At 45.9% G+C, this 27,638-nt stretch overlaps 1 protein-coding gene across 6 annotated transcripts in view; it reads right to left on the reverse strand.

The window, feature by feature from the left end:
* RasGAP1 (Ras GTPase activating protein 1) overlaps nt 1–27,262 on the reverse strand; it is a 933,257-nt gene extending 905,995 nt beyond the window's left edge. For 4 of the 6 annotated variants that reach the window (XM_067084371.1, XM_067084369.1, XM_067084370.1 and 1 more), the window contains exon 1: nt 27,073–27,262. In XM_067084371.1, coding sequence (XP_066940472.1) covers nt 27,073–27,127 — 55 coding nt within the window. In that variant the 5' untranslated portion in view covers nt 27,128–27,262. The remainder of the gene's footprint in view (nt 1–27,072) is intronic. The other 2 variants (XM_067084372.1, XM_067084374.1) reach the window with 2 other exon arrangements.
* Between the last annotated feature and the right edge of the window lie 376 nt (nt 27,263–27,638).

Here is a 27,638-nt window from a genome sequence, read left to right on the forward strand (position 1 = left end):
TATTTAGAGAATTATGTTGGCTTTTTCATAAAAAATAATTAATTCGCCTAACTCTTATAGCTTTTGAGCTACGAACGAAAATGTTGACAACGGCAACATTTTTTTTCGTTTTGATCAACTTATAACGTCAAAATAAAACTGTTGCCATTACCAAAGCCATTTTTCTTGACTTTTCCTTCATTCTTCAACTTTTCCTCTACATTTTCGTATATTTACAAAGTAATTTCTATGAAAAATAACCGAGATAGGGCTCTTCAAAAAAAAAATTTTTCTAGCGATAATTCTCACCATAGGCCGGGCAGAGCGTTCTGTTTCTCACCCTCTTTTCTATCAATTTTTTCACCAACTGGACTTATTCATTTTCCATTGTTTTATATGTCAATATTTAGGGAATTTTGTTGGCTTTCTCATAAAAAATAATTCATTTGTCTGATTTTCATAGGTTTTGGGTTATGAACGAAAATATAAAAATAAGTAAAGAATTTTTTTTTTTCATTAAATAACTCACATTTTTTTTATTTAGAGGGCTGGGACTCTTATTCTGACTATTCCACCATAAAATATAAACATTTAGAAAAAAAGAACAGCAAAATGAACGTTGTTGGCATAAAATTTCTATTTTTGCTGAATTTTCTAAATAATTATTTTTTCGCACTATCAAGCCCTCCCAGATACACTGGGACTCATGTACCCTCAGTGATGTGATAACTAAACAGATAAGAAAGGGTTAAGTGGGAATACAGCATTGAAAGCTACAGATGACATCCTTTACCAGGTCAGTGGTAGGTGGATCTATACTCCCATGAATAAAACCCAACTTGCTCACCAAGTAGCCCCAGCCTTCTGTCCCTTCACTTTTAAAATAATTAACCATGTGAAGACAAACTTTCAGAATTATATAGTAACTAGAAAATGGAGATCCAATGACAGAACTAAAACCATTCGCCACAGTACTCCCAGTTTCGCAAAATTCCACCAAGTAGTGGGCAACACTTCAACTCCCTTTTGAAAGGAAAAGCTCCCCTTGGACGTTGCTACTCTGCAGTTTGGGACCCCTATGAGAAGAATCTCAGATGAGACAGCTTCGTCAGAATTACATGCTAAAAGACTCTTCTCTCCTTAGTATCTTAACCTCTTCCACCTTGCTAGAAGTTGCTACCAAAAACTTCCAGAAGATTCCAGGACACTTTTTGCTGTTGCAGCTAAAAGTCTTATGAGAACCCTTTTAGACTTTTTAGACTTTTCAGACTGGTGCTTAAAAGCGTGAATGGAAACATTGGAAGGCTCCAACAAGTTACTTCCCAATGTGACTGTTTTATTACAGTCTAACCCCTTTTGTAAGGACCTGTTTGAGGATTCTGTTGTAGCCCAAGTCAACGAGCAATTACACCAACAAAATTGTACAGTGTATGTTCTTCTGGGAAAACGAGAATTCAGGTAACGAAAAACCCGAAATTTCCCTTTACCCATTTCAAAAATGGCTCGCTTTGATCAAAAATCATATAAGGCCGCATTCCCCTCCAAAACTTTTCCTTATAAACAGGTAGGTGATCAGGAGGGACGACCCCCTTCAAAAGGACAGCAACAACCACATCAGCAAGGACATCCTTTTCACAAGGTCCAAAAACCATCTTGAAAAGGAAAAGCAATGCCCAGAATGCCTATCAAGGGAAAAGGGGGATACCAGTAGGAATTGTTTGGTCGGGGTCGGCTTCAAAGACACCACAGGGAATGGAAGTCTTCTCCTTGGGGACACAGCATTGCTCTCAATGGGCTCGGCTGGAAATGGTCTCATTCCCCCCCTCCCCCACCTTTAAAGGGATTCTTTTAAGAACCAAACCCCTCTCTGGAAGATTATGTGCTGAAGGCCCTGTCAAAAGGTGCCATACAGAAACATGCGTATATTCGCCACCAAGCACGTCTCTTTCGTGTTCCCAAAAAGGATTCCTCCGAACGAAGAGTGATACTCGACCTATCAACACTGAACAAGTACATTGTTTGCCAAAAGCTTCAGATGACTACCATTGCCTATGTTCGTTCAGGCATTCCAAAAGGGACTTGGACGGTTTATACAGACCTGAAAGATGCATACTGGCATGTCCCTATCACCGCTCCCTTTCGCCCCTTTCTAGGGTTCCAGATAGGGAAAGATATGTACAGGTTCAAAGTCATGCATTTTGGGCTAAACATTACCCCTAGATAGGTCTTTCTTCTCTAGATCGAGAACGGGATATGCTGTATATCAGGTCCACAATAATATTCAATGGTATTCTTGTTGATTTTATAAAAAAGTTACAAAAGCTTTTGAACCCTGTCCTGGGTTCATCTTCAGTCTACCCCTAGAATTTTTACAAAATTGGCAACGGTAGTTGTCTGGGAACTTAAGAAAGAAGAAATACAACTAATAGCTTACCTAGATGACTGGTTAATATGGGGGTCCACAAGAAAAGAGTGCTTGAAAAGCCTAAGAGTAGTAGTGGTCAACAGACTCCAGTCAAAAGATTTTACTGTATAATAAATTGGAAAAAATCCCTCCTCACACCCAGCAGATGCTTTCAGTGGCTGGGACAGTATTGGGATACTCTTCAGGGCCGTTGTCTCTCCCCATCAAAACTCAGATCAGAATATGGAAAAACCTCAAAAGGTTCCTTGCACAGCCCAGAGTTTCCAGATGGCAATTAGAACGGATGATGGGTCTGCTGTAGTTTGCATCAGTAATAGATCCAATACTCAGACTGCAATTGAAAAATGTGAACGAATTTTGGCTATTGCAAGCAAAAAAAAAAAAAAAAAGATATGAGGCTGATCTCACAAAAGAATCAGAAAGCTGGGGAGATACTCTGGCCTTGGACCTGGAAGGAATCTCTGGAGAAACAGGTTACCCTGACTCCTCCATCTGTAAGAGTGACAATACACACAGATGCCTCGTTGACAGGTTGGGGAGGACACTGGGAGGATTGTCAGGTGGCAAGGAGGTGGTCAGCTACTCTTAGGGAGTGCCATATCAATTTCCTGGGACTGACGGCTGTCTTTTTGTCTCTCAAAAACCTCAAACCTCTAGAAGAGAGACATATTCTGTTGGTTCTAGACATGATGACTGCAATGTCCTGCATCAAGAGATTGGGATCACATTCACCTCCTCTCAACATGGTAGTGCTAGCCATCCTGCAGATGGCACTAGTAAAGAAGTGGCACCTGTCTGCAATTCACCTGACAAGGTCTCTCAACGTAATAGCAGACCCTCTATCAAGGAAAATGACAGCCTCAACAGAGTGGATGCTGGACAACCACTCTTTTCAAACAACAGCCAACATGCTTCCACAACCAGAAGTGGACCTGTACGCCACATATGAGAATCACAAACTCCCAGTATATGCGTCTCCAAACATGGGCAGTCAAGCAATAGCAAGAGATGCCCTCCTACAAGACTGGAACAAGTGGAGGACGACATATCTTTTTCCACCACTGTCCCAGATTTTGAAGGTTTTGAGCAAACTCCTAACCTTTAAAGGAACAGGATACTTACTAGCCCCAAATTGGCCAAACAAGCATTGGTTCCTGTCACTTCAACAATGGGTTAAAAGATCAATTCCACTATCGTCCACTGTTCTATACCAAAAAGTAGGGGTGAAAATTGTTTATGCATCCTCCTTTCTGAGCTGAGACACCTTCACGAGTGGATTTTTTAAATATTATCTACCGTGAAAACTACTCACCCAACATATCTAGGTACCTCGTGCAAAAATTACTGGACATCATCTATCCGGCAATACCAGCCTGTATGGAAGACATGTATGTAAGATATGGTTAAATTATATCCATACTGAGAGCCATGTTAAGATTTCTTCAAAAATATTTAAATTTTCTGATATACCTCTTTGAGGACAAATGTCTTGCGGTTATAACAATCATGGCATACAAGGCAACATTAATGGAACCCTTGCTTCATGGATTCAGGATTGACTCTAGCATAAAGTTGTTACTTCCCTTCTGCGGTCTTTTGCTCAACAAAGACCCACTCCTGAAAGACTTCCAATTACTTGGTCCCTGAACAAGGTACTTAGACTTCTATCTACCCCTCAATTAAGGGGACCCAATACAACCACAACTCACATGCTACAAAAACATCCATCTCCTGATTGCATTAGCATCAGGAAACTGTATTTGAGTGAACTGGGCTCTCTTAGACAGGGATGATACATCACACAATCTAGACAATCAATTATTCTTGTTCCCTGGCCAAGAATGAGGATCCTGCATAAGGAACCGTTTGATAAAATCATTTTCAGCAATAACTCCGTGTTTTTTAATGAATCAGTTTAAAATTTTGTGCCTAGGTTTATTTTTGTATCTGAAAGGACTTAACCATTGTTCATTTTGATTAGCTGGTAACCCCACCCCTGAATTTTTTCAGAATGCATCTCCTCCATAACTTCTGCAAACTAAGAGCTCAAATTTACTTAGTAGACAGATATTATATATTAGAACAAAGTAAGAGTCCTTTTTCAATTTTTTTTTTTTTTTTTAATGAATATTTTTCGTTTTTGAAAAACGATTGATTTTTTTGGAAAAAATTCCCCAAATATTTTCGAGGGACAAAATGAAAAAAACTCTCTCTTAGTTTGTAGACAATTTATTTAGCTTTCATTTGCTTTTTGTTTCATTGAGATCTGTGCATTCCATGGAGGAGATGCAGTTTGAATGTCGATAACTTTAGTTTTGAGATATCGGCCTTCAAAGTTTTATAAAATCATATGAGGAGCGTTTGATGAAATCGTTTTTAAGCTAATAACTCCGTGTTTTTAATGAATCAGTTTAAAATTTTGTGCCTGGGTTTATTTTTGTATAGGGCAAAGGACTGTAACCATAATTTTCGTCTTCCGCCCCCATTAGCTGGTAACCCCACCCCCAAAATGTTTTAAAATGCATCTCCTCCATAACTTTTGCAAACTAAGAGCTCAAATTTACATGGTAGACAGATATTATATGTTAGAACAAAGTAAGGGAGCGTTTTTCATTTTTTTTCTTTTTTGTTTATGAATATTTTTCGTTTTTGAAAAAACTTGATTAATTTTTGGAAAAAATTCAAAAATTTTCGAGGACAAAATAAAAAAACTCTCTATTTGTTTGTAGACAATTTATTTAGCTTTCACTTGCTTTTGTTTCATTGAGATCGGTGCATTCTTTATGGAGGAGATGCAGTTTGAATGTCGATAACTTTAGTTTTGAGATATACTATTTTTGCTTCTCTGTGAATTTATTTGCTTGCTGTTACACAGTTTGATGTTTTTATGACATATTTGAAAAGCCAAAATACATAACAATAGACTTGCAAAGTAATATAACTTCGAAATGAAGCTAGATGAATAATGTCAAAACAACGAATCAGGTTGGGCAAAGCGACGTTTTATTTGTCAGTCAAGCTCTGAGCTGCTACTGACTGACTGTCTGAGTCAGTCACTGCCTGCCCTTTGCTTAAATTCCTGGCTTTCGGATTAGATGCATACTAGGTCCACAGAGTTGCCATATAACGCATTTAGATATTATTATTTCATAGCTAAAAGGAAATTACTACCGATATACTGACATTATCATTACATTATACGAAAAAATGTAATTTTTTTTGTGATAGGGTTACTGTTTTTGTTTATAACTCCTAAACTATGGCGAATTTTTTAATAAAACTTTCTGAGAAGATAGTCAGGATATGTATGATGCCATATATAAAATATCTCAGAAAATTTTGATTTTTTGATTTTTCCTCAAACGCTCCCCTTAAGAAGGAAATCTATTCTTATAAGAAAACTCAATTTAGCAGACAAAACATTATGCCCAGTTCAAGCACTTAAGGTTGACCTAGAGGTCACGACAAACATCCCAGAAGGTCCAATTTTCCTACACGCCAGCACGAATAAACCACTATCTCTACAAGGGCTAAGAATAATTTTAGTGTCTCTCATTAAAAAAGCAAACCCACACTCCATTCCTAGGTTACATGATATTAGGAAAGTAAGTACATCGTTGGCCTTCTTCAGAAATGTCTCTTTCGAAGAAGTCTCTGAAAGTACAGGGTGGGCATCAGAGACAATGTTCTTAAAACATTACTGCCATGAGCTTGAACAAATTCATCTTCACTGCATATCAGTAGGTAGTATGGTTAGTCCTGACCACACAGGCTTTACAACAGAAAACAGGGGTCTTCCTAACGGGCGAGTATGCAGGGAAAGATACGACAAGACTGCAACCACACCTAGCACACTTAGGTAAGTCACTACAGAACTTCACCCTAAAAATACAAGTTCTTGTTTAGTACCTCATTTCTTGTTACCATAACCCCAAAAGGCTTTTTAGAATAAGGAATGGAGCTTGAAACTTGTGGCTTGACCTCGGACCAGAAATGTTTTTTGTTTTTTCTTTGGGTTTTTGGGATTAAAATTTTGAGAGCTTAAGCATTTTGTTACCTGTCAATTTCTTTTGTAATGCTCCTTTTGGATGGAACAAGTGACTACACTATCAAAAAACAGGTTTCGACGTAGGAAAAACCTTTTTTGGTAGTCACCGCTGAGTCCTCAAAACCCCCCTATTTCCCTGACAAAGAGGCATGGGATCTGGGCAAGGGATCATCCTAAACTGACCAGCAGAGTAATGGGGCTGGTCTTTTGCCTGCCCCAGCGTAAACAAGATGACAGATGCGCATGCACAATAGTCACTTCTTACAGTTTTTGATGTAGGAAAAACTGGGTTCAGCTTCGCTGAAGTTAAGGGGAAATGCCCTCTTATCACCGAGTCCATTATACTCCATCATGTGTCATAGTGTTTTCATTACAACACAATTCCTGGCTACGAGATATTTCTTTGATACTAGTCTATTCACCATGGAGCACTAGTGCACCATGGGGGGGGGGTAACTCCTTGAGGACTCAACAGCGACTACCAAAAGTAGGTTTTTCCTACGAAAAACCTGTTTTCTATTGTAATATATATCTTCTATTGTTTCAAAATTTATTGTCATTAATTTATATTATATTTCTTTGTGCGGAAGTGTTCATCTAAATTTTTATCGCTACTTACATTTGCAAAGTTTTCTACTATTGTACTACTTATTCCTTTCAGATCAAGTATTCTTTTCTAGGTGGTTTAACATGGGTACCATTTACTTTCCAAAATTTTTCCAATATTTTTTGTATGGGAGTATTATTAGAGAGATCTGTTACATATTTCCTCCATGAAATGGTTCTTCCTTGAATTACAGTACTTCATTCTCCACCATAGGGAAGCTTCTGCAAGATGACAGGATACCAAGACGATTAGCTCTAGCCGAGCTGGCATTTCCCGAATCGGGAGCATGGGAGAGGAGGCGGGATGGATGTTTGATGAAAAGAATTGCCGAGATCCCAAGGGAAATACATACTTCTGAAGGAATCCATTCTCAGGTCTCGGCAAATTCGCTGTCAGTTCCAGAGACTTGACAAGTAAAACTTCATCCAGGCATCTGCAGTAGGAGAACTTCTGTCAGGTCGATACTTCTTCCTCTCTTCCCTTCTGCCCTCCTTCTATATGGAAAAAAAGGTGGAAAGAGAAAATTATGTGCACTTTCCCAGAAGGGATGAAGAAGGCTGTGTGTTTCTGCGATCTTCCGAAGCCTGGGACTTCTTAGGAGTCGAGGAGAGCTGGCTTGAACTTAAGGTTGAGCCGAGATGATGAAGACCCAAGGGTCTTGGCCATTGTCCAAAGGACAAGGCAGTGCCCCGGCGTCTACCTTGATTACCGCAGTATCTGGCAAATCTCTGAAAGAGAAAGGCAGAACTGAGTACTGTAAATGTTTGTTCCTAAGGGTCGAGCCAACTTGTGACTTATGAAACCAGAGATCCGAATTAGGACAAAGTCGTCCTTCTTAGCACCAGAATTGCACACAGATTACTGCCTGGTGTAGGAAAACCCGCCCCTAGACAGGACCAGTCTCCAGAAGGCAGGGTTCTCTCCAGGAATGGTCGCATTTGAGGAGAGAAAGCCTGAGAGTGAAGGATTGTGGATCCATCAGGAGACTGCCTGGAGGAAACCAAGAGGTGTCCTGGATCGCAGCCTCTCGTTGTGGAAGAGAGTACCCTTCACGGCAAGGAGAAGCAGAGTCAGAACAACCTGCAGTTGGCAAGACCCCTCCGAGGCAAGAAGAATTTGTACTGTGTCGAGGTGGGGGAGGAGCTTGGTGTCTCAAACCACATGAATTTGTCCGAAGACAAGTATCCATCTGGTCAAGAACGCTCTCGCAAGCATGGACTGCGGCAGCCCCCGAAACTCTCGGCCCCTTCAGGAACTGCAAGGGTTGCGACTGATGAAAATTATTCACTGGGGGAGCCGCAGTCCTGTTCCGTAGATCCTCACACTGACGATTTGGTACGAAGTTCCCCGAGAAATGAGGGTGATTGCAACTTGAAGAGGAAGACCCTCATTGCTTCCCAAGCGTGAAACTTCTGTACCTCTCTCCCTGGAGGGAGACCTTGACAGATCCCAAGAAACCCTTCTCCGCTACCTGGTTGTAATACAAGACGATCGGGGGACTGACACCAAAAGCACACCAGGCAGCTGAACTCTGAAGAAAGACAAATTCATAGCAGTTCTCTCTGTCCGTCTCGTGCCTCTCAGAACAACCGAGAGGAAAAGTGAACAGATGAGGAGAAAGAGCACCCCTGCCTGTCCTGCCAGTAAGACCAGCAGGGTAGGCGGACCATGAGCGAAAATCAATCGAAGGTGATGATTGCCACATGGGGGTAAAAGAGCATTTGTGCCATGGCAAAGCACTTTCCTGGGAAGAGCAGAAAGTTAACTCGAACAGTGCATAAAACCCGATTCGGAAGAACTGAGCGGGGTTGAGCCGAGCCGATCACGTGATACAGACTGGGTGGAAAGCGGTGGACTGGGAGGCAAGCGGGGTGAGCTGAGCCAGTCTCGCGAATGCGACCAGGGGCTGGTCAGGGCCAGCAAGCCGAGCTGTTCCCGTGAACGCAATTGGAAACTGGACAGGGCGGAACTCATCTGCCATGAACTAGCGCTAATTTCCTGAACTCTAAACTCCTTCGAGGCTGAAGCCCCTTGAGAAGAAGGTTTAAGGGGAATTCTGTGTCTGCTATCCTGCATGCCTGAACCCAAAGGTTCAAGACAAGAGAATGAAACCCATCCAAGCAACTGCCTTTCGAACAAGGTAGTTAGGCAGTTAACTCCCGTCCGGAAGGCAGGAGTACTGCCTGCCTGCATGAAAACATTCCAATTTGCCTTTCGGTCCAGATTTCAGATTGAGGGGTGGCATGAGGTGGGCATGAAATGTAATGTAAAGGACCTCAGGTTTGTATAGTTAGGAAAAATACAATTTACATTTAAAAATTGTGATTTGTTCTGACATGATATACAAAATGTCTGTCCTTTACATTAGGAAGACTCACTGGTTGGAGGGAGGAATCTGAGTGAGTCTATAAACTGATGGGAGTTCACCACACCTTGTGTTCCCTTCCTGGTTGACAGAGCGAGGAAGAGAAAACTCCCTCTAACAAAATGATTGGGTTGTAAGAAACACGAGATCAATTGTCAGATTTCTGGGTCCTTTTGCATGAAAGACGAAGCATCAGTTCATGCAAAGTAGGCTAGGAAGAACTTGGAGTCGGTGACATTAAGGCAATCACAGGCATTGGGTTTGTCTTACTGTCATGGTCTCCTTCCCCTCCTTGCAAGGGGAAGGAGTGGGATTGCTTCTATAATAATCCTGAACGGAAATAGAACGGAAGCTCTAGTTGAGTGCTTACCTGCATCAACCACCAGATCCAGCATGTGATGGCACGTCCGCTCCCTGCCCGTGGGAAGAGAGCCAAGATGAGGAGAAGGAAGAAAGGCCAGTCACTCTACATTCATTCTCCCAATCACAACCGTACATCTTAGGCAAGATGCAACCTGTCCTGCTAGACGAACCGGGTAAGCTACACAACTTGTTGAGCAGCCACCACAGGACCCAAGGAGAAAGTGTCTAAGGACTTGTGTGCAACATCCCAAAGGTAGAAGGAAGTAAAGGTGGTCTGTTGGGACCACACGCCTGCCTTCAAAACCTATGGAACTGACAGGTTCTTCCGGAATGTGAGAGACGGACCAATGCTGCGGACTTTGTGAGCTCTCGGACGAAGTGTACCTGTGTCATCTTCTCCAGCAGCAGAATAAGCTATCCTTATCGTCTCACAAAGCCAGAAAGAGATCGTGTTCTTGGACACTTCTTTCTTGGTCAAGCCGGTACTAACAAAGTTGTCGTCACTCAGCCCAGGGACAGCGAGTCCTCTTCAGATAGCGTGCAGCACTCTAACAGGACACAGTAGCATCTTGTCTGGTTCATTATCAACAAAGTCCTCTAAGGAGGGGATCACGAAAGACTCGAACCAAGCGTCAGGGACTGAAGGATTCTGAGTCTTCACCACGAAATCCTGGACGAAATCGAGCGTAACTAATCCCCACCCCCTCGAGTGTTTAACATCAAAGGGAAGCCCGTGAAGTTTGCCAACTCTCTTCACTGATGCCAGGACCAGCAGGAAGATGGTCTTGAGGGTCAGATCCCTGTCTGACAACTCGCGTAAAGGCTCGTACAGTGCACGAGTCAGGCTCCTTATAATGAGAGTCACATCCCGCACAGGGGGCCTGAGATCCCTGGGTGGGCAAGACCTTACGAAGCTTCTCATCAGTAGGGGAATCTCGAAAGAAGAGGAAATATCTATTCCTTTCAGCTGCAAGACTAGGCCAAGTGCAGCCTGATAGCCTTTTACGGCTGAAACGAACGGAGAGAAGCTTCTCTTGGCGAAGGAAGACGAGGAAGTCCACGACCTGCTGAACAGTAGCTCCGACCGGAGAAATACCCCGTCCACGACACCAACCACAGAAGACAGACCACTTTCCCTGGTATACCACTGCAGAGGATCGTCTGAGGTACCCAGCCACCTCGCTCGCAGGAGATGGTGGATAACCTCCAGCCGTGAAGATAGAGGAACTGCACTGCCAGGTGATACGCTCTGCGTGGGGTTGACACAGCAGGTTGGGCCAGGGGGGGAATCTCTCTCGGCACCTCGCAAAGGAGGGCTAGCAGGTCGGGATACCAAACAGCCTGCAGCCATTTGGGTGATACCAGAATCATTCTGAGATTCGGAGTGATCACTGCCTGGTTGATTACTCTGCGAATCAGACAGAAAGGAGGAAAGGTGTAGAAGCTGAGGTTGTCCCACGAGTGTTGGAATGCGTCCTCTGCAGCGGCCCAAGGGTCCTGCGCGACTGAACAGAAGACCTGGAGTTTTGTGTTGTGTCGGGTTGTTCCAATCACCCGACTCTGGCGGATGAGCTTGTATGCCACGACATTTCTCTTGCCTGGATTGTACCTGGCTGACAGATCTACCAAGTGAGCCACGGCCCACTCACGCACCTGCGTCATCAACTGATGGAGCAGGAGGGATACCAGACCCACCTGCTTGCTGACATATGCCACTACCGTGGTATTGTCGCTCATCAGTACCATGGAGTGTCCCATCACAAAATCCCGAAACTCTTGGAGAGCCAAGAAGGCTGCCTTGAGTTCCAGGATGTTGATGTGAAGGTGCTTGTCGTCTCGGCGCCACACTCCCAAAGTCAGCTACTCCTCCAGGAGTGCACCCCATCCCTCGGTTGATGCATCCGAGGACAGCAGTATGTCCGGAGAGGGAGTATGTAGGGATACTCCTATCAAGAGTTCCTGTCGTCCATCCACCAGTGAAGGTCCTCTCTCACCTCCTCGAAAAGAGGGATGAGAAAGGACCGGGGGTCTTGGGACTGGGACCAATACTCCTTTAGTCTCCATTGTAGAGACCGCAGGTGAAGGTGCCCATGAGGGACCAGCTTCTCCAGCGACAACAGGTGACCGATGATGACTTGCCATTGCTGAGCTGGCTGTTCCTGTTGACACAGGAACAGTTGTGCTGCCTTCCTGAACTTGCTGATACGAGAGTCTGAGGGAAAGACTTTCGCTGCTACTGTAACTACCAGCATGCCCAGGTACTTTACCCTATGCTTGGGGTTGAGATCTGACTTCTCGAGATTTACCACGATCCCAAGCTCGCCGCAAAGCCCAAGGAGCCAATCCCTGTCCTGTAGCAACTGTGAGCGGGAGCTCACCAGGACCAGCCAGTCGTCAAGATACCTCAGTAGACATCCCATGCAAATGGGCCCAAGATGACACAAGAGAGAACACCTCATGAACACCTGGGGAGCGAGGATAAAGCGTAGGTACTTGCGAGAGGACGGATGAACAGGTATTTTGAAATACGCATCCTTCAAGTCCACCGTAAGCATGAAGTTGTCCTCCCTGATGGAGGCAAGCACGGATCATGCCATCTCCATCGTGAACCAAGTCTGGTGAACGAATCGGTTCAGGGGAGAGAGGTCTATGACTGGTCTCCAACCCCCTGTGGCTTTCTCTACGAGAAAGACACAGCTGTAAAAGCCTGGGGACCGATCTGACAAGACATCCACTATCCAGGTCTTGGCTCCGTATCGCTGCCATGTTGCCCACTGGCATGAGAGGCAAACCCCCACCTTCGGCGGTAGTCAGGGGGGAAACGCCGCCCCTAGCATTCCCCCTTCTTCCTCTTCCCCTTGCTCCCTTTACCAGATTGGGAAGCAGGCTGAAAGAGGTGGGAAGACCCACCCTTTCCAGAGGAGGAAGAAGGCTGGGACTTCTTACGGCCTGAGGAAGAGCTAGCCTGACCTGAGGGCCTGGGCGCAGTGGAATGCGAAGACCCGGAGGTCATGGGCCACTGCCTGGTGAACAAGGCAGTCGCTATCATCGGCCCAACGCTTGTCCACCGCAGCCTCCACCAACTCTCTAGGGAAGAGAGAGGTAGACTTCAGCAACGGTCTGTTCCGCAGGGTCATTGCCGACTTGGGGCCCATGGACCTGGCGAAGCAAGAAAGAACAGCGTCTCTCCGCTTCAGGACCAGGTTGGCCCACAGGTTTGCTGTCTGGGGAGTGAGGTAGATGGGTCTACCTCCAGACTGGCACAGTCTCCCGAAAGTGGAGTCTTTCCCAGGTAAGATAGTGCCTGAAGGAAGCAGCCACTTTGGATACTGTGAATGACCACAGATCCAACCAGCAGACAGCCTGGAAAGCTGCCATGGTGGTGGCTTCCAGGGTTGCTGCGACAGAGAAATACTCTCTGCAGTAAGTTGCTGCAACGAGACACCCAGGCCTAGACGAACCAGGTCAGGGTCAACCTGCTCAAGCGGCAATGCCCTCTCTGAGGGCATACAGAAGTGCTTCTGATGAGGCAGAGGAAGGGAAAGCAGCTTGTCTGAGCAGTTCGACTTGCCCCCTCGGCAAGCGTGGACCACGGAAGCCCCACCGAAACCTTTGGCTCCTTTTGGTCCCCAAAAAGGATTCAAGGCATGAAGGACGATTCACAGAGACCGTGGTCCCTTCCCCGAGATCGTGTTGACGAATCAGCGCAATTACCTCAGTCCTCTGTATCTCGGGTGTCCGCGTCCTGGGGAAGAGGACCCTCAAGTTCTTCCAGAGTGAGGTCCTCCCGATCTACTCTCCCTGCAGGAAGGAGAGCCTTGGCAGACCCGTGATCCTTCCTGCACTACGTGGGCGTACGACCTGGCCGATCTGAGGACCGAGCCAGGCACGTACAACCCTGAGGTAGAACTCTGGGTAGACGACTCGCTGGAGTTCTTCCTGTCTGACTTGCGGCCCCTGGGAGGAGCCCAGGAGGTTGAGGGGACAGGCGAGGAGGATCGGGCGCCCCCACTGGTGTTACTGAAAGAACTAGCAGGAGCAGTGGGCCGGGAGCAGTCACCAACCCACGGCGGTGATGGCAACCCGGTTCAAGGAGAACTCTTTTGCCTCGGTGGAGCGTTCTCCCGAGGAGAGCAGAGCGGCTCACGTGAGTAGAGCTGCGCACTCCACTCCCCCGAGCATGGTGGGGACTGGGAGGATTCAAGCACGCAGCTGGCTGGCGAGAACTTGTGCTGTCCTCTAGACGCACCCCAGTCTTCTTCAAGGCCAAAACCTCTAGGGAAGACTGAGCAGGGGACCTCTTCTCTGTCTCGCCAGGTGTCCGGACCTGAAGGACCAGCGCACCTTCCCAGGAACCTTGCTTGGCACTCGAAGAAGTGCCAGCAGGAAGAGTCGGAGCACCTGCTTGCCCGGACTCTTGCTCCCGTCCTGTGCCCAAGTTAGTACAGAGAGAGGTTTCTCCCGTATCAGACCGGGGTACCCGGGTCTCCTTAGAGACCCGGATACTTGGCGTGGCTCATGAACGAGTGTCCAACAGAGAAATGCTGGCCTTAGAAGCAGGCTTCTTCGGCACAGCGGAGGGATTGCAGAGCGTGATCTGCACGCCCTCGGCTCCCGATACGACTGACCTGGGGTCAACGAATCAGTTCCCTGGCCCGTGGACCAGGAAGAGCCAACGAGAGATCCCACTGCCTTCCCTGTGGAAGGAGGCAATCCCTTAGAAGTCTTGGGGTGAGACTTCTTGGGGGGGAAGGGGGGGGAGACAGGTTTCTTCTTCTGAGCTCGCCAGCTGAAGAAGAAGAAGTAGCAGGCGACAAGGACGACGAAGACTTCTTCGTCATCTTCTTCAGGATGGTGGTCAGGTCCCCCATCCTGGAGGGAGCAGCAGAAGACACAGGCACAGCCAGGGGAGCCAGGGAAGCAGGCACAACCCAGGTAGCGGAGACGCTGGTGCCCAGGCCAGCAGCTACCGGGGAAGGTGGAACAGCGCAGGAGCCAGAAAAGCCAGAAGACGGTGCATGGGTTGAGGGCACGGGTGGAGCATGAGTGGAAGCCAGGCTAGGCCGAGAGTCAGAGTAACCAGGAGCCGGAACTGGAGTCGGGAACGAGCGTGGGTCGGCAACAGCAGGAGCAGGCATGGAGATGTACGGCACCAATGACGTGACCATTCATGAAGGGCCAGGCAGAGATAATGGGGCCAGGAAGCCAGGAGGCAGCAGCATGGCATGGAGAGTGGCACGAGCGGCAGACACCTGGGTGCCCAGGTGATAGGCCACTGTCACAGGCAGCTCGCCAAATGATATCAAGGTGACGGTAGATGTGGTGGCTGTGGTGGCTGCGTGGGTCGTTACTGGGGTGCCGGACAGATGAGATACCAGGCCCTCCAGTGATGGAACGCCAAGAAGAAGTGAGTCAGATACCTGGCCACCGAGAGATGCTTCCAGAGCCAAACCTGAAACAAAGGTCGGGTAAAAAATGGAAGCCTCTACTTGCCCCAGGAGAAAGAATTCAACCCCCGAGAAAAGGCCCCAGAGAGAAAACAGTACAGTATACTGATCATCTGCTCCCCCGCAGCCTTCCACGCCCAAAGAAACAAATGAGGAAGGGGAGGGGGAATCCTCACCTGAGGGAGAGGCAGCAAGAAGGGGAAGCTTGCCAGGAGGGAGACACGATCCCAACAGGGGCGTATAACCCTCAGACGACGCCTTGGTGGGCTTCCTTCGGTACTCTCTCCTCCCCTCAAACTTTACCCACTGCAGGTGGGGCAAAGGGCATGTGGGTCCATATCTACCCCAGGACATACACGCTGGGGGAAGGAGGGCTTACGGGGTTTTGCAACAATCATGTTGCCAGCAGCAAAAACAAAAACAAGAAAAATCCCACCGGGAAAAACAGCTCAAATGCAGTCAGAGAAGAGAGCGAGAAAACACGTCTGCAGTGCATGAAGGCCGAAAGCAAACTGGAATGTTTACATCCGGGCAGGCGAGGTCCCAGAGGAGAATGCGAACTGGTTCCCGCCCGAGGGCGGAAAGAGCCAACGAGAAAAAAATGCCTCCCAGAAGAGACAGTCCCTTAGAAGTCCTGCAGGACTCCCAAAGGGAACCTCTTCCCTGATTCTTCTAGTGTTCGAACCGACAGGATTGAGACGCCAGGTTGGGAACCTGACCAAGCACTGGTAAGTGCTCGGGGAGCACTTGTAGTGCTGGCGGGAAGAGCCGAGACACTTGGTGCCTCGGCCCTTTCTCTCACGCTGCTCCTGACTGGGCTGGGGAGAGTGCTCTCCAGAACCAGATTGGGATACTTGATATTCCACAGAATCTTGAGCACTAGGAGCAGGTCGAGAACGAGTGCCCAAAGTAGCACCCTTCTTAGAGGTGGAACCTCTAGGACTGTTAACGGGAGCACAAAGTGAGGTCTGCACGCCTGCAACTCTCAAAACACAAAACCCAGGGGTATGCGAATCGGTTTCTGAACCCGAAGGTTGCGAAGAGCCAACGAGAGACCCACTGCCTCCTCGGAAGGAGACAGTCCCTAGACGCCTGAAGGACATCAAGGGGGAAGCAGCAGCCTTCCTCTCCTTTGGCCGATGGAGGCCTATCCGGTTTCCCGGCACCTCCTTGAGCCTCGGGAGGAAGGCAAGAGGCAGCAGAAGATGAAATCAAAGATAAGCTGAAGACAACGGCGGCTACCTCCCACAGGGCGACTTCTTTCACCTTCACTCCAACATCTTCTACAGGATGGTGGACACGAAACATGTAACCTCCAAGGCAGCTAGACAGGATCACAACAGAAGTGGCCCAGGACATGACCACCAGGAGAAGCAGCAGGTGCAATCAGGAGAGCTGATGCAGGAGCTACAGAAGCAGTTCGGAAGGCAGGAGCTACAGCAATGGTCAGGAACATCACCAGCAGTAACAGGAATTATTAGGGTAGCTGCGGCAGGAGACCAGGAGCTGCCCAGAGACTTGTTGCTGAGTCAAGAGTAATGACACAGAAAGTACAGCAGGAGCAGACGGGACCACAGATATGCCAGAGGCAGTGCCACAACATACATGAAGGCCAGTAATGACAGCAACTGATCCCCATCAACGGGGGACAGAGTCGGAACGACCCCAATGTGGACCTACGCCATTCCAACTAAACTCGGTTTTCTTTTACCGAGGCGCATTTTCACAGACTCGCAGGGGTGCTCTTTTAGCTTGGAAAAGTTTCCTGCTAGCTGATTGGTTGCAAATATTTTGTCCGAATAGCATCATTGTTTTCAAATAATTACCAAGTAATGTGAATTGAAACTTATTTGCTAACCTAAATTTCTCCTCAGAGATATGTTTCGACAATAAATAATGTTAACGACTAAAGAGATAATAAAGTATTGTGATGGTAAGTCTAAATTTAATAACAACACCCGTCGAAGTCAACGACAGGAGCTTGTTTTCGGATGCACGCTGCATAATTTTTTTACTTTTCACATATTTTAACACCGATTGGGATAAATTACACCAAGCATAAGAAAAACATGTTATTATAAACTTTCTCTGAATACCAGAATCTACTAAAAACATGGAATTAATAAAACTTGCTGTTAGTGAAAACTTCCAGGGAGGTAAAAGGAACAGCCTGCGGCGGCCTAGCAGGAAAACTATCACAGGTGATTGTCATTGCAGCATTTTCCTGATTTATGTCATTGCAGCTTTTTCCTGATTTATGTAAGTGTTGAAATCAGTGTTATGTTATTGAGATTACTTTAATGGCTATATCTGCAATTAAATAGTTTCTATGCTTCTTTCTGTAGACGCACACTAATATATAAAAATATATTTCACAGAAATTAACAACTTACTCTTTCATGTAAATTACAGGAGACAATGCGAGATAAGAAAACTTTGTTTTCTTATTATGCGTTCTGATCAGGATACATATAAGGTTAACACGAGTTTCTGCGGATATTTTGAGAAGTAAAAGAATATGTGACTGAGTAGAAAATGTACTATACACATCAACATTTTAAGGATTAGTTGGCTATTTGCGTCTACTGTCAAATACCGAGGTGGGGATGGAAGGGAGGGGGAGGGGTATCGGGGTTGTAACTCGGTGAAAGTAAGAATTCGTTTAATTATGATTTTTATGCAATTTATGGAACACTACAGTATCCTCAAACCGAAAATAGTGCTATTAATAGAATCTATGCCTTTACGACAAAATTAGCAAATCCTTTCTATACGGACTTACATCATAGGCCTACCTACACCTAGCTTAATTTATATCAAGCATCAGCTACTGTTTACTGTTACTCCTTACCTTAAAGAGTTAAGCAAAATTTATTGCAATTGTCAAAAAATGGTGTAAGACACATAGACATAGGCTAGCCTAGTTTGAAATGTGTGCAAGAAATAAAGCCATAATAAGGGATGTACATTATTATTAGGTAAAAGAGAAAAATAGCGTCTTCATATTTTTCATAATGATATAACAAAAGGCTTCAGCACAAAAGCCTATAAAAGATGATATGTATTGGTATCTGAAAAGATTTCTTGCCCATCAACATTTGGATACCATATGAATAACTAGGCCTACCTATCTAGGGTAATTTTATCTAAACTTTATCTAATGCCACAGGCTGTTCCTTTTACCTCCCCGGAAGTTTTCACTAACAGCGAGTTTTATTAATTCCATGTTTTTAGTAGATTCTGGTATTCAAAGAAAGTTTATAATAACATGTTTTTCTTATGCTTATTGTAATTTATCCCAATTGGTGTTAAAATATGTGAAAAGTAAAAAAATTATGCAGTGTGCATCCGAAAACAAGCTCCTGTCGTTGACTTCGGCGGGTGTTGTTATTAAATTTAGACTTATCATCACAACACTTTATAACCTCTTTATTCGTTCACATTATTTACTGACAAAACATATATCTGAGGGAGAAATTTAGGTTAGTAAATAAGTTTCGATTCACATTACTTGGTGAAATTATTTGAAAATAATGATGCTATTCGGACAAAATATTTGCAACCAATCAGCTAGCAGGAAACTTTTCCGAGCTAAAAGAGCACCCCTGCGAGTCGGTGCAAATGCGCCTTGGTAAAAAAAACTGAGTATAGGTACTGTGGTCAATCCTGAAGCAAACACTGTATGAATGTCAGGACTCCTTCAGGAAAAGATATCCCAAATCGAGATATCCAGCCAACTACTGCTGAACCTATGATGTTCACTGTCAACCTCAAAGAAATAGCAAAGATGATAAGTAGAAGGAGGCTCCTCTCGCTCCATGGGGAACTGCCTTACGAAGCGAGAGGGGGCCCCTGAGAAGAGGTTGCCTGACCACCTGCCACCCCAACCCCTCCTTGCTGAGCGAAGAAGGCGATGGAGTGACAGAAGACGAACCTACAGGGAGAGAGAAGGAAGGAGGGGAGGCTACCAAGGGTGCCGTCAAAGCGAAACTTACCAATGGCGCCAGCAACCTCCCCCCGAAACTCTCCACCCCCTGCAAGCAACTCCTCCACAGTGCTGTTGGCGAAGGACAACACTCAGCACAAGTAGAAAGGGAGTAGTCATGCCCTTGTACATGGAGGGCGTGAGCCCAAGAAGGGGAGCGAAGTTATTGCGTCCCAATCTAATACATCCAAGCATACATGGGGAACACCTTCAGTATCCAATAAATAGGCTTAGTTGAAGAGAAGCATTACCATTTAGTTATGCCTCTCTAAAATACACCCTTGGCTGTCAAACCCAAGACACAGATGCAGAGGAACAACAGCCTACGCAAGGGTATCACAAATCATGAGTTTGTATATTAATAAATATCAAACACATGTAAGTATACACAAAATTACAGAAAGATCCCACCGGGATAAATAAAGAACTTAACGACAGTTGGGCAAAGAGATCCGAAAACATGCCTGCAACGCATAATGGCCAAAATCAAACTGGAATGTTTACTTCCAGGCAGGCGGGTATTCATGCCTACCTGACAGTAGTTACTGCCTAACCACCTTGTTGAAGATTTTAATGACCATGTCCAGCTTTGCCGTAAGTAATTCCTGATGTAAGGGACCGACGGTTTGTGTATCGTGTCGGAACAACTGAGATGTCCACCAGCTGATGTTGAATGGGAGCTAGCGATGGGTCCGTTATGTCTGCAGAAGGCGTCTGAGCTGGAGTCTTGGGTGCTGAAGGGGGCTCGGATACTAAAGGGCGCTTGTGTGATGACGGGCGCTCAGGCGTAACTGGAGGCCCGCCCCCTCCAGTGCCTTACAAGAAATTTTGGGAGTCCCTGCAGCAGCCTTCTTGGAGGGGAGCGGGCCATTTCAGTGGCTGTTAATGGGCGCTTGGGAGCTAACAGGCGATCAGGCAGTAATGGGCGCTTGGGAGATCGGTTACTCTTGGGAGCTGGGTGCTACTGGCCGCTCATGAGACAACGTAGGGCGTCTCGAACCAGGCGAACGCTGAGATCCCTCACAGGACACACTAGAAAAAACTGTTCTGGGGAATCCCAGAAACTACAAGAAGGCTGCTGCAGGGACCCCAAAATTTCTTGTAAGGCACTGGAGGGGAGCGGGCCTTTTCAGTGGCTGTGATTCATCACTAAAGCACCAGCGGCCCCTGTTCTTGGGGCTGGATAGCCTACTCACTTCTGTTTGGATGCCTTTCTAACGGCTATCCTTTGCCACGACCTAGGAAGCCCCAACAGGTCCGAATGAGGCAACGACTGCCCATGCATGGGCAGGGCCCACCGACCTCCCTTGGGCCTCCAGTATGACTGCTCCCAGGTGTAAAGGAGTACACCAGTGACCTTTGCCTAGGAGCGTTGGCAAGACGAGCAGCTGCCATCTCCACTGACACTTCACTAACGCTAGCACTTTTTTCCACTTTGTCCATTAGGACACGCACTGAAGCACCCAGTTGGGTCACAGTATCCACAATTAACCCCATTTTAACATCATAATTATACTATATACGAGTTTCGACTCGAGGCTTTCAAAGGGGTTGGGTTCAGAAGTGAGGGAGCCGGGTAAAGGAGCAGGCTAAATAGTCGGAGAATTGGGAACAGGTGACACAGCGGAATCAGGTAAAGGTAAAGCAGGAATATCTTCATTAGCAGAACTAACTACAGTCTTGCTATCTACTGACTGTTTTTGGCTCTAGAGGCCACCTTACATTTCCTGTCTGTCTAATTTTGCTAAATGAGAACCCAAAACCTTCCATGCATCCCACACATGTTCGATCAACTGGACACTCTTGTCCCCTGCATTCTACGCACATAGAGTGAGAATCATACGTCTCTTTAATAAGCCTAGTATTGCAGCCTCTGCTGCAATAGCGTAGACTAGCAACACTAGAGTCAGACACACTAGGCTAAGTCTAGGAAGTCAACAATCGAGTTATAATGTAATTCAAATTGAAGAAAAAGCATGCTGAATTGGAAATTAACGGTCTCACTAAGAGAGAACCTAACACAATTACAAAATCTGTAGGCTACCAGTACTTCACCCAAATTAGACTCTCAAAAGGCAAAGTATCAAAAGCCAAAATTTAAGTTGACTGCTTACAACTGAACCACTGTCGGAGCCGGCAGAAAAACAACTGAATCATGCTGTTGAAGTTGTTCCTAGCTTACCCCAAAAGTGGGTGGGGACTAGTCACCTACACCGACACTAGCGCCACTGCGAATTTCAACATTTCTAAGCTGCTGGCAAGTGAAACTACAGTCTAAGCAATGTACAGTAACTACTTGGTAAGTTACAAATGTAAAAAATAAATTTCGTCCAGGATGAGGTCCTCTCACCAAGGAGGCCCAGCTGGGGGAGCAGCAACAATGTCACCTGAAGTGGTAACTGCTCTGGGATCCTCACCTCGATATACACCAAACCCACAGTGCCTTAAGGGTTGTCAGTCCGTCGAGATTGGACCCAGCACTGAGGGAATGGCTTGACAAAAAATTCCCCCTCGCTTGACCATGTTGGATACTCTAGTTTTTTGGGTGGAATGGCATGCCATCCAACTCCACCCTCCATCAAGTTTAACCCTTAAGGGACGGACTGAGCCTGAGCGTGACATAAAACAGGATTGGGGAGATGGACGAATTGAGCCTGAGTGTGAAACAATATTACGCAACACTGATATGGTAAGAATGAGTCGAGACAGCGGTGCCAATACTTCTATATGCTATAAATTCACTAATGGCAACTTTTATACTGACCTGAGAGTAGTACCAGTGTTGCCACAGACGTCTTTCCAGCCATCAGTAATGTTTCTGACTTGAAGGGGGAAAGTACTGCATCTGTCTCTCACGAGTCTTTTTGTAAATTTGCTTGTAAATATACGAAGGGGTTGCTGTTGTTTTTTGTTTTTATCTTTTACGATAGTATGTCGGTTGTAAATGTAATTTTACAAAGAAAATTGCAAAGAAATATTAGAAAAAGCATGTAAATGTAAAAAAAAAAAGTTACTGAATCTTCCTTCTTATAAATTTATTTTTACATGAATATTTTTCAACAAATATGCAAAAAATTTGTTACTGCTTTTATTTCTTATCTGTTTTGATATTGTGAGCAGTAATAATTTTACAAAATAAAATAAATTTATTTATTAGAAAAAACATATATAAGTTGGTAAAATTTACGATTGTCTTGTAAATGAGGCCCCACAAGGGATTGTAAATAGTCATTTTCAACTTCTCGTGGAAGGTAGGGAAAATTTTTTATTTATACAGTGTAAATGTGTGTCATTCTCTTTCCATTGATTTTTTTTTTTTTTTTTGCCGACCTCAAAGTTTCTCTGGTCTGGGGTGCTGCACATTGATAAATTATGCCGTCCCTTAAGGGTTGAAAGAGCAGTGAATTTCATAATCAGGATACCATGCCAAGGTTGTCAATGAAAGCGGAAGAAGGGAAGGGGAAAATTTATAAGAGGAGGAGGAGTAAAGGAGTTATAGGTCCCAATGTTTGGCTGAATCCACAGCACAGAGAGTAGGCGTAAAGAGCATGCTCTCCCTACAGTAGATCCCTAAGCCCCTCACCTTGTCAAGGGGTTGGGATCATCCTGAGATTCAGGGTGATCACCCGACAAATCAATTAAAACAGAGGAAAGGCATAGCCTCTAGATTGTCCCATGGGTGCTGGAAGGCATCTTCTAATGCTGCCCATGGGTCTGGTATGACTGAGCAGAACACCAGTGGCTTCCCGTTGTACCGGGTTGCAAAGAGGTCTATCGTTGGAAGGTCCCAAAGATCAAACAATCTTTCAGCAATATCTGGGTGTAAGGACCACTCTGTCCCTATCACCTGATCCTGGCAACAGAGCTTGTCTGCCACTCCATTCCAGTTCCCTGGAATGTACCTGGTTGACAGCTCTTATTGAGTGTGTTGCTGTCCACTCACGCACCTACACCACCAACACGTGGAGCTGAAGGGAAACCAATCCCCCCTGCTTGTTGATGTATGCCACTACCATGGTACTGTCCCTCATCAACACCATAGAATGCCCCATCACTCGATCCTGAAACTCTTGAGTTCCAGGGTATTGATGGTGAGGTGTTTGTCTTTCTGGTTCCAACACCTGAAACCAGTAAATCTTCCAGGTGTGCGCCCCATCTCTCAGTCGATGCACCCAAAAACAGAAGCATCTAGGGAGGGGGGTTGTCTAATGGCACTCATATTATGAGGTTCCTGTTGTCTAACCACAGGATAAGTCCTTCCTTACTTTCTCCGAGAGAAATTGGGAAGAATGGGGAGTTGAAGAGAACGAAAGTGAAGCTGCCTAAGAGGGACCAGCTTCTCCAAGGATGACAGATGACCGAGAACAATATGTCACTGCTGAGCTGGTTGACAACTGCGCTACCTCTCTGAACCTGCTGATACGCGAGTCTGAGGGATAGAATCATGCTGCTGCCGTACCTATCAGCATGCCCAGATACTTTACCCTCTGCTTGGGTATGAGACTGGACTTCTTGAAATTGATCAGGACTCCCAGGTCAAGACAAAATTCGAGAAGTTGGTCTCTGTCCTGGAGCAACTGTGAATGACAGCTCGCCAGGACTAGCCAATTATCGAGATACCTCAGAAGATGTATCCTGTGTGAATGGGCCCAAGCCGACACAAGGGTGAATACACTTGTGTGAACAGAGCCCAAAACAGTGCCCTGAACTGGAACACCATCTTCCCAAGGGTAAAGCAGAGGTACTTGCGGGGGGACTGGTGAATGGGTATTTGAAAATACGCATCCTTTATATCCACCGAAAGCATTAAGTCAGACTTCCTGATGGCATCGAGTATTGACCGTACTGTTTCCATCTTGAACTAAGCCTGGAGAACGAATCAGTTCAGGGGGGAGAGAGCTACGATTGGTCTCCACCTAAACAGTGTCTTCTCTACGAGAAAAAGACAGCTGTAAAACACCGGAGACAGGTCTGTCAAGACTTCTACAGCACCTTTCTACTGACAAAGTAGTAGGAGTAGCAACAGGAGGAGGAAGCTTGGCCGGGGGCAAGAAGCAATCAGTGAGAATCCTTAACGTCACCGGCGGAGTATTGCACTCCAATGGCCCGGGGAAAACTTTCTTCTCTCTCTTCTTTTTCCGGCCAAACTGCACCCACTGTTTGGACGGCCAGACACAACACTCATTACATGGGGTTGATCGGTTGCAGTTATGCTTCCTGCACAATGTACACAATGTACACAATGAGGGTCTATAGAGGAGAGGAACCGATAACAGGGTTTGTTTATTCCTGAGCAGCACCTCACAACAAACGGTTTTCTCTCCTCTGACTGTTTTGAGTTAGGGGTTTGCATTATAATTATATAAAGCAAACAAACAAACACTCATTTACACAACAAAATAAAACATAAAAAGTCTATTGGCAGTCGGGGAGGGTATTCAGCAGTCTTCATATGACAGTGGCCAAAAGCAAAGCAGAGTGCAGACTGATGAGTGGGCGGGGTTTCCCGGCCCCCTTGCCACCAGTAGCTAATGACCTTGTCTGAAAGTTTACGGCCATTCCTGCTCGTGTTTGCAAGCAATATCCTATGTAAAGACTGAAGGTTTGTATTCGTGTAGGAACAAATATTGTATTTGGTCACACCATTTCTGTCCCTATGCCTAACATGACTGGGGATCAAAGTGGGGAACATCAGTCTTGGAGGCCAGGGGCAGCTCATCACTTTTAAAGACGTTGACAGAGGAAAATACTGTTCCTCTACTAGCCTATCTCCTGCTAGCCTCATTAGCCTAGGTTTGAGTATATCACTGCACTTCACTTTTTGGTTTACACTGTCCAAGGTCAGGTTAGTTGTAAAGGAGGGAGGGGAGGTAAGACTGGGCTGGCCCATTTCCCTGGGAACTAGGGAGGTTGGCCAGCCAAGTCTTACCTTATAGTCAGCTTACCCGCACACCCACCCTGCTTTTCGCAATGTTGTCTGCCATTATAGTTAAACAAAGAAGGGTAAATTTTTAGAAAGAGGAACCAGCCCAAAATGACATGAAAATGTTTTTCTAGGTGATTTTGATGTGTTTTGCACGAATATCACCTTCATTTTCCTCGAAATTAACGGTTTTAGACTTTACTCGAGCACCTACAGTTTCCCGGGCCCACTCGACTGCCGACTGAAATCGGGCGGAAGAACACCAAAACCAATATGTCGTCCTGTTTACGTGTGCTGTCAATAAGGCCGTGGAACGCAGCGCTTCGCCTTATCCGCATATTTAAAGATTCTTGGCAAGCACGACATTTTCTGGGAAGAGGTAATGTTGCGCTGCGCCACGCTAGCCACAGGGGTTACAGTAAGGCCGTGTTCTTCTGCCGATTTCGGTCGGCGGTCAAGTGGGCCCGGAAACTGTAGGTGCTCCGGTAAAGTCTAAAACCGTTAATTTCGAGGAAAATGAAGGTGATATTTGTGCAAACACATCAAAATCACCTAGAAAACATTTTCATGTCATTTTGGGCTGGTTCCTCTTTCTAAAATAATACCCAAAGAAGGTTGCAATGACTTAGCCTTGGCCACCAGTTCTGAGAGAATGATCGTCAAAATCACGTTAGACAAAACTGAAAAGAGGTGGCCTTGGCTCTTCCACATTTGTTTTGCTTCACAAGTCTGATGTTAGGCCTACCTTATTTACCTTCCTTTGAAATACCATTCCATAGGCCTAAATCTATTGTACTTACATAGCAAATTTTCTTTAGCTGTTTGAATTTGTTAATAGAGCCTACAGTACTATCACTTCACTTTAATACTACAACTCGATATTGGAGTTTTTAAGTTGCGCCCCTCAGTCTCCTTAATAGCCTACGTGATGCTTCACATGATCCTTATGCCAAAATCTATCACAAATCTACTGTTGCAGACACTGACTGACCATCCTGTGTTTATGTAGCAACATTTATTCCCGTGGGGCTGGGACGGGGCTGGGGCTGGGGCTGGGACTGGGACGGGGCTGGGCCTCAACACAGCACTCACTAATAGGAGTGGTTGCGGTACCTGTCCAAGAGCAGGAGCCACAGCCTCGATTTTCTTCGAGCAAAAGCTGTCGCGACATTTTCATTTCATTTGCGCTGGAATGGATCAGGAAGCCGCCTCTGCTCCCCTCAAGCGTGCCCCCCGCCCCCCCATTTGACAGACTAGGGTAATGGCTCTGGTATGACAGCCTCCTAGCCTATGCTCCTGTGGAGCAATCGCCCGAAAGCTTTCCTGAGAGGCCGCCTCTGCCCCTTAGGACCTGTGGCAAGACCGCTGAGCCTGGCTGGGCAGAGGATGGGATGGCCGACGACGCCCTTATCATGAACGGACTTCAGAGGCCCAACAACACGAGTCTCAACTTCCAAATTTGCGCTGCTGACCCTTTCACTCGACGAAGAGCCCTGGCAACGACCTCCGACCGAATCCTCCGAGGAGAAACTCTGCTTTTGAGAAATGGTGCAACAGGTGGTTGTGACAGGGCACCACATCTGCTGGGTCGTCGTCGTCCTCGTCGTCGTCGTCGGCTCCAATTTACACATGAAACGAAGTCCCCTACTTCTAAGAAGGCACTGTGGTCATCGCAACCCCACTCGTTTCACTGCGGCTTGAGCACCAAAATGAATCTGCTGCTGCAGTACATTCCCCCAGGACAGTCCCCTCAAGCCTACTGACCTCTGTCTGTGCGACTGAACCCATCTAGGCTACCCTAGCCTAGGCTGAGCTCAGGATCAACCCGAGAAGAGGACGACGCACATAAATCCTTATCATCAAAGAGCAATTTCAACATCATGGCATTTTGCCTGCATAGGACACAATGTCACATCACTTTCCACCTTACCTATTTTCACTCTTAACCTCTGTTCTAACCTAACTTGGTCAGGCGGCGTTGCCATCTTCCCTCTACCCCATCACTGAGCGACTGAACTGATGAACAAGACGAAGAGCAGGTTCAAGCTCACGCTGCTGCCTGCTGGCCACGGCGATGGCGATGCTGCTGATCCGCATCGAACACACTTACTTACTTACTTACTTACTTACTTACTTACTTACTTACGTTTCTCTCACACATTTCTTGTGCTCGGAAGATAGAAGCAAAGACGGGGCAGCGATAGTAATTTATTTGTTTTATATACAGGTAAGCTTTTTAGGTGAATGACCTCCATAACATTTGAATTACCGTTAAGGAAATAAATGGCAATCATTAGTTATGGCACTTTTTTCTTTTTTGTTTCGTCATCAACCATATATATTTTTCCGATGGTGATCTTATCGTTTGCATTTTTCATGTATTCAAACCTCATTTTATCTCTTGATAACAACAGCTCACCACAAGCAATTTGGGTTGAACCAGTCCTGATTTTTTTTTTTTTTTTTCGTTTAGAAGAGAAAACATTTTTTCATATT

The sequence above is a fragment of the Macrobrachium rosenbergii genome, chromosome 41 (assembly GCF_040412425.1).
Source record: "Macrobrachium rosenbergii isolate ZJJX-2024 chromosome 41, ASM4041242v1, whole genome shotgun sequence".
NCBI classification, from domain to species: Eukaryota; Metazoa; Arthropoda; class Malacostraca; order Decapoda; family Palaemonidae; genus Macrobrachium; species Macrobrachium rosenbergii.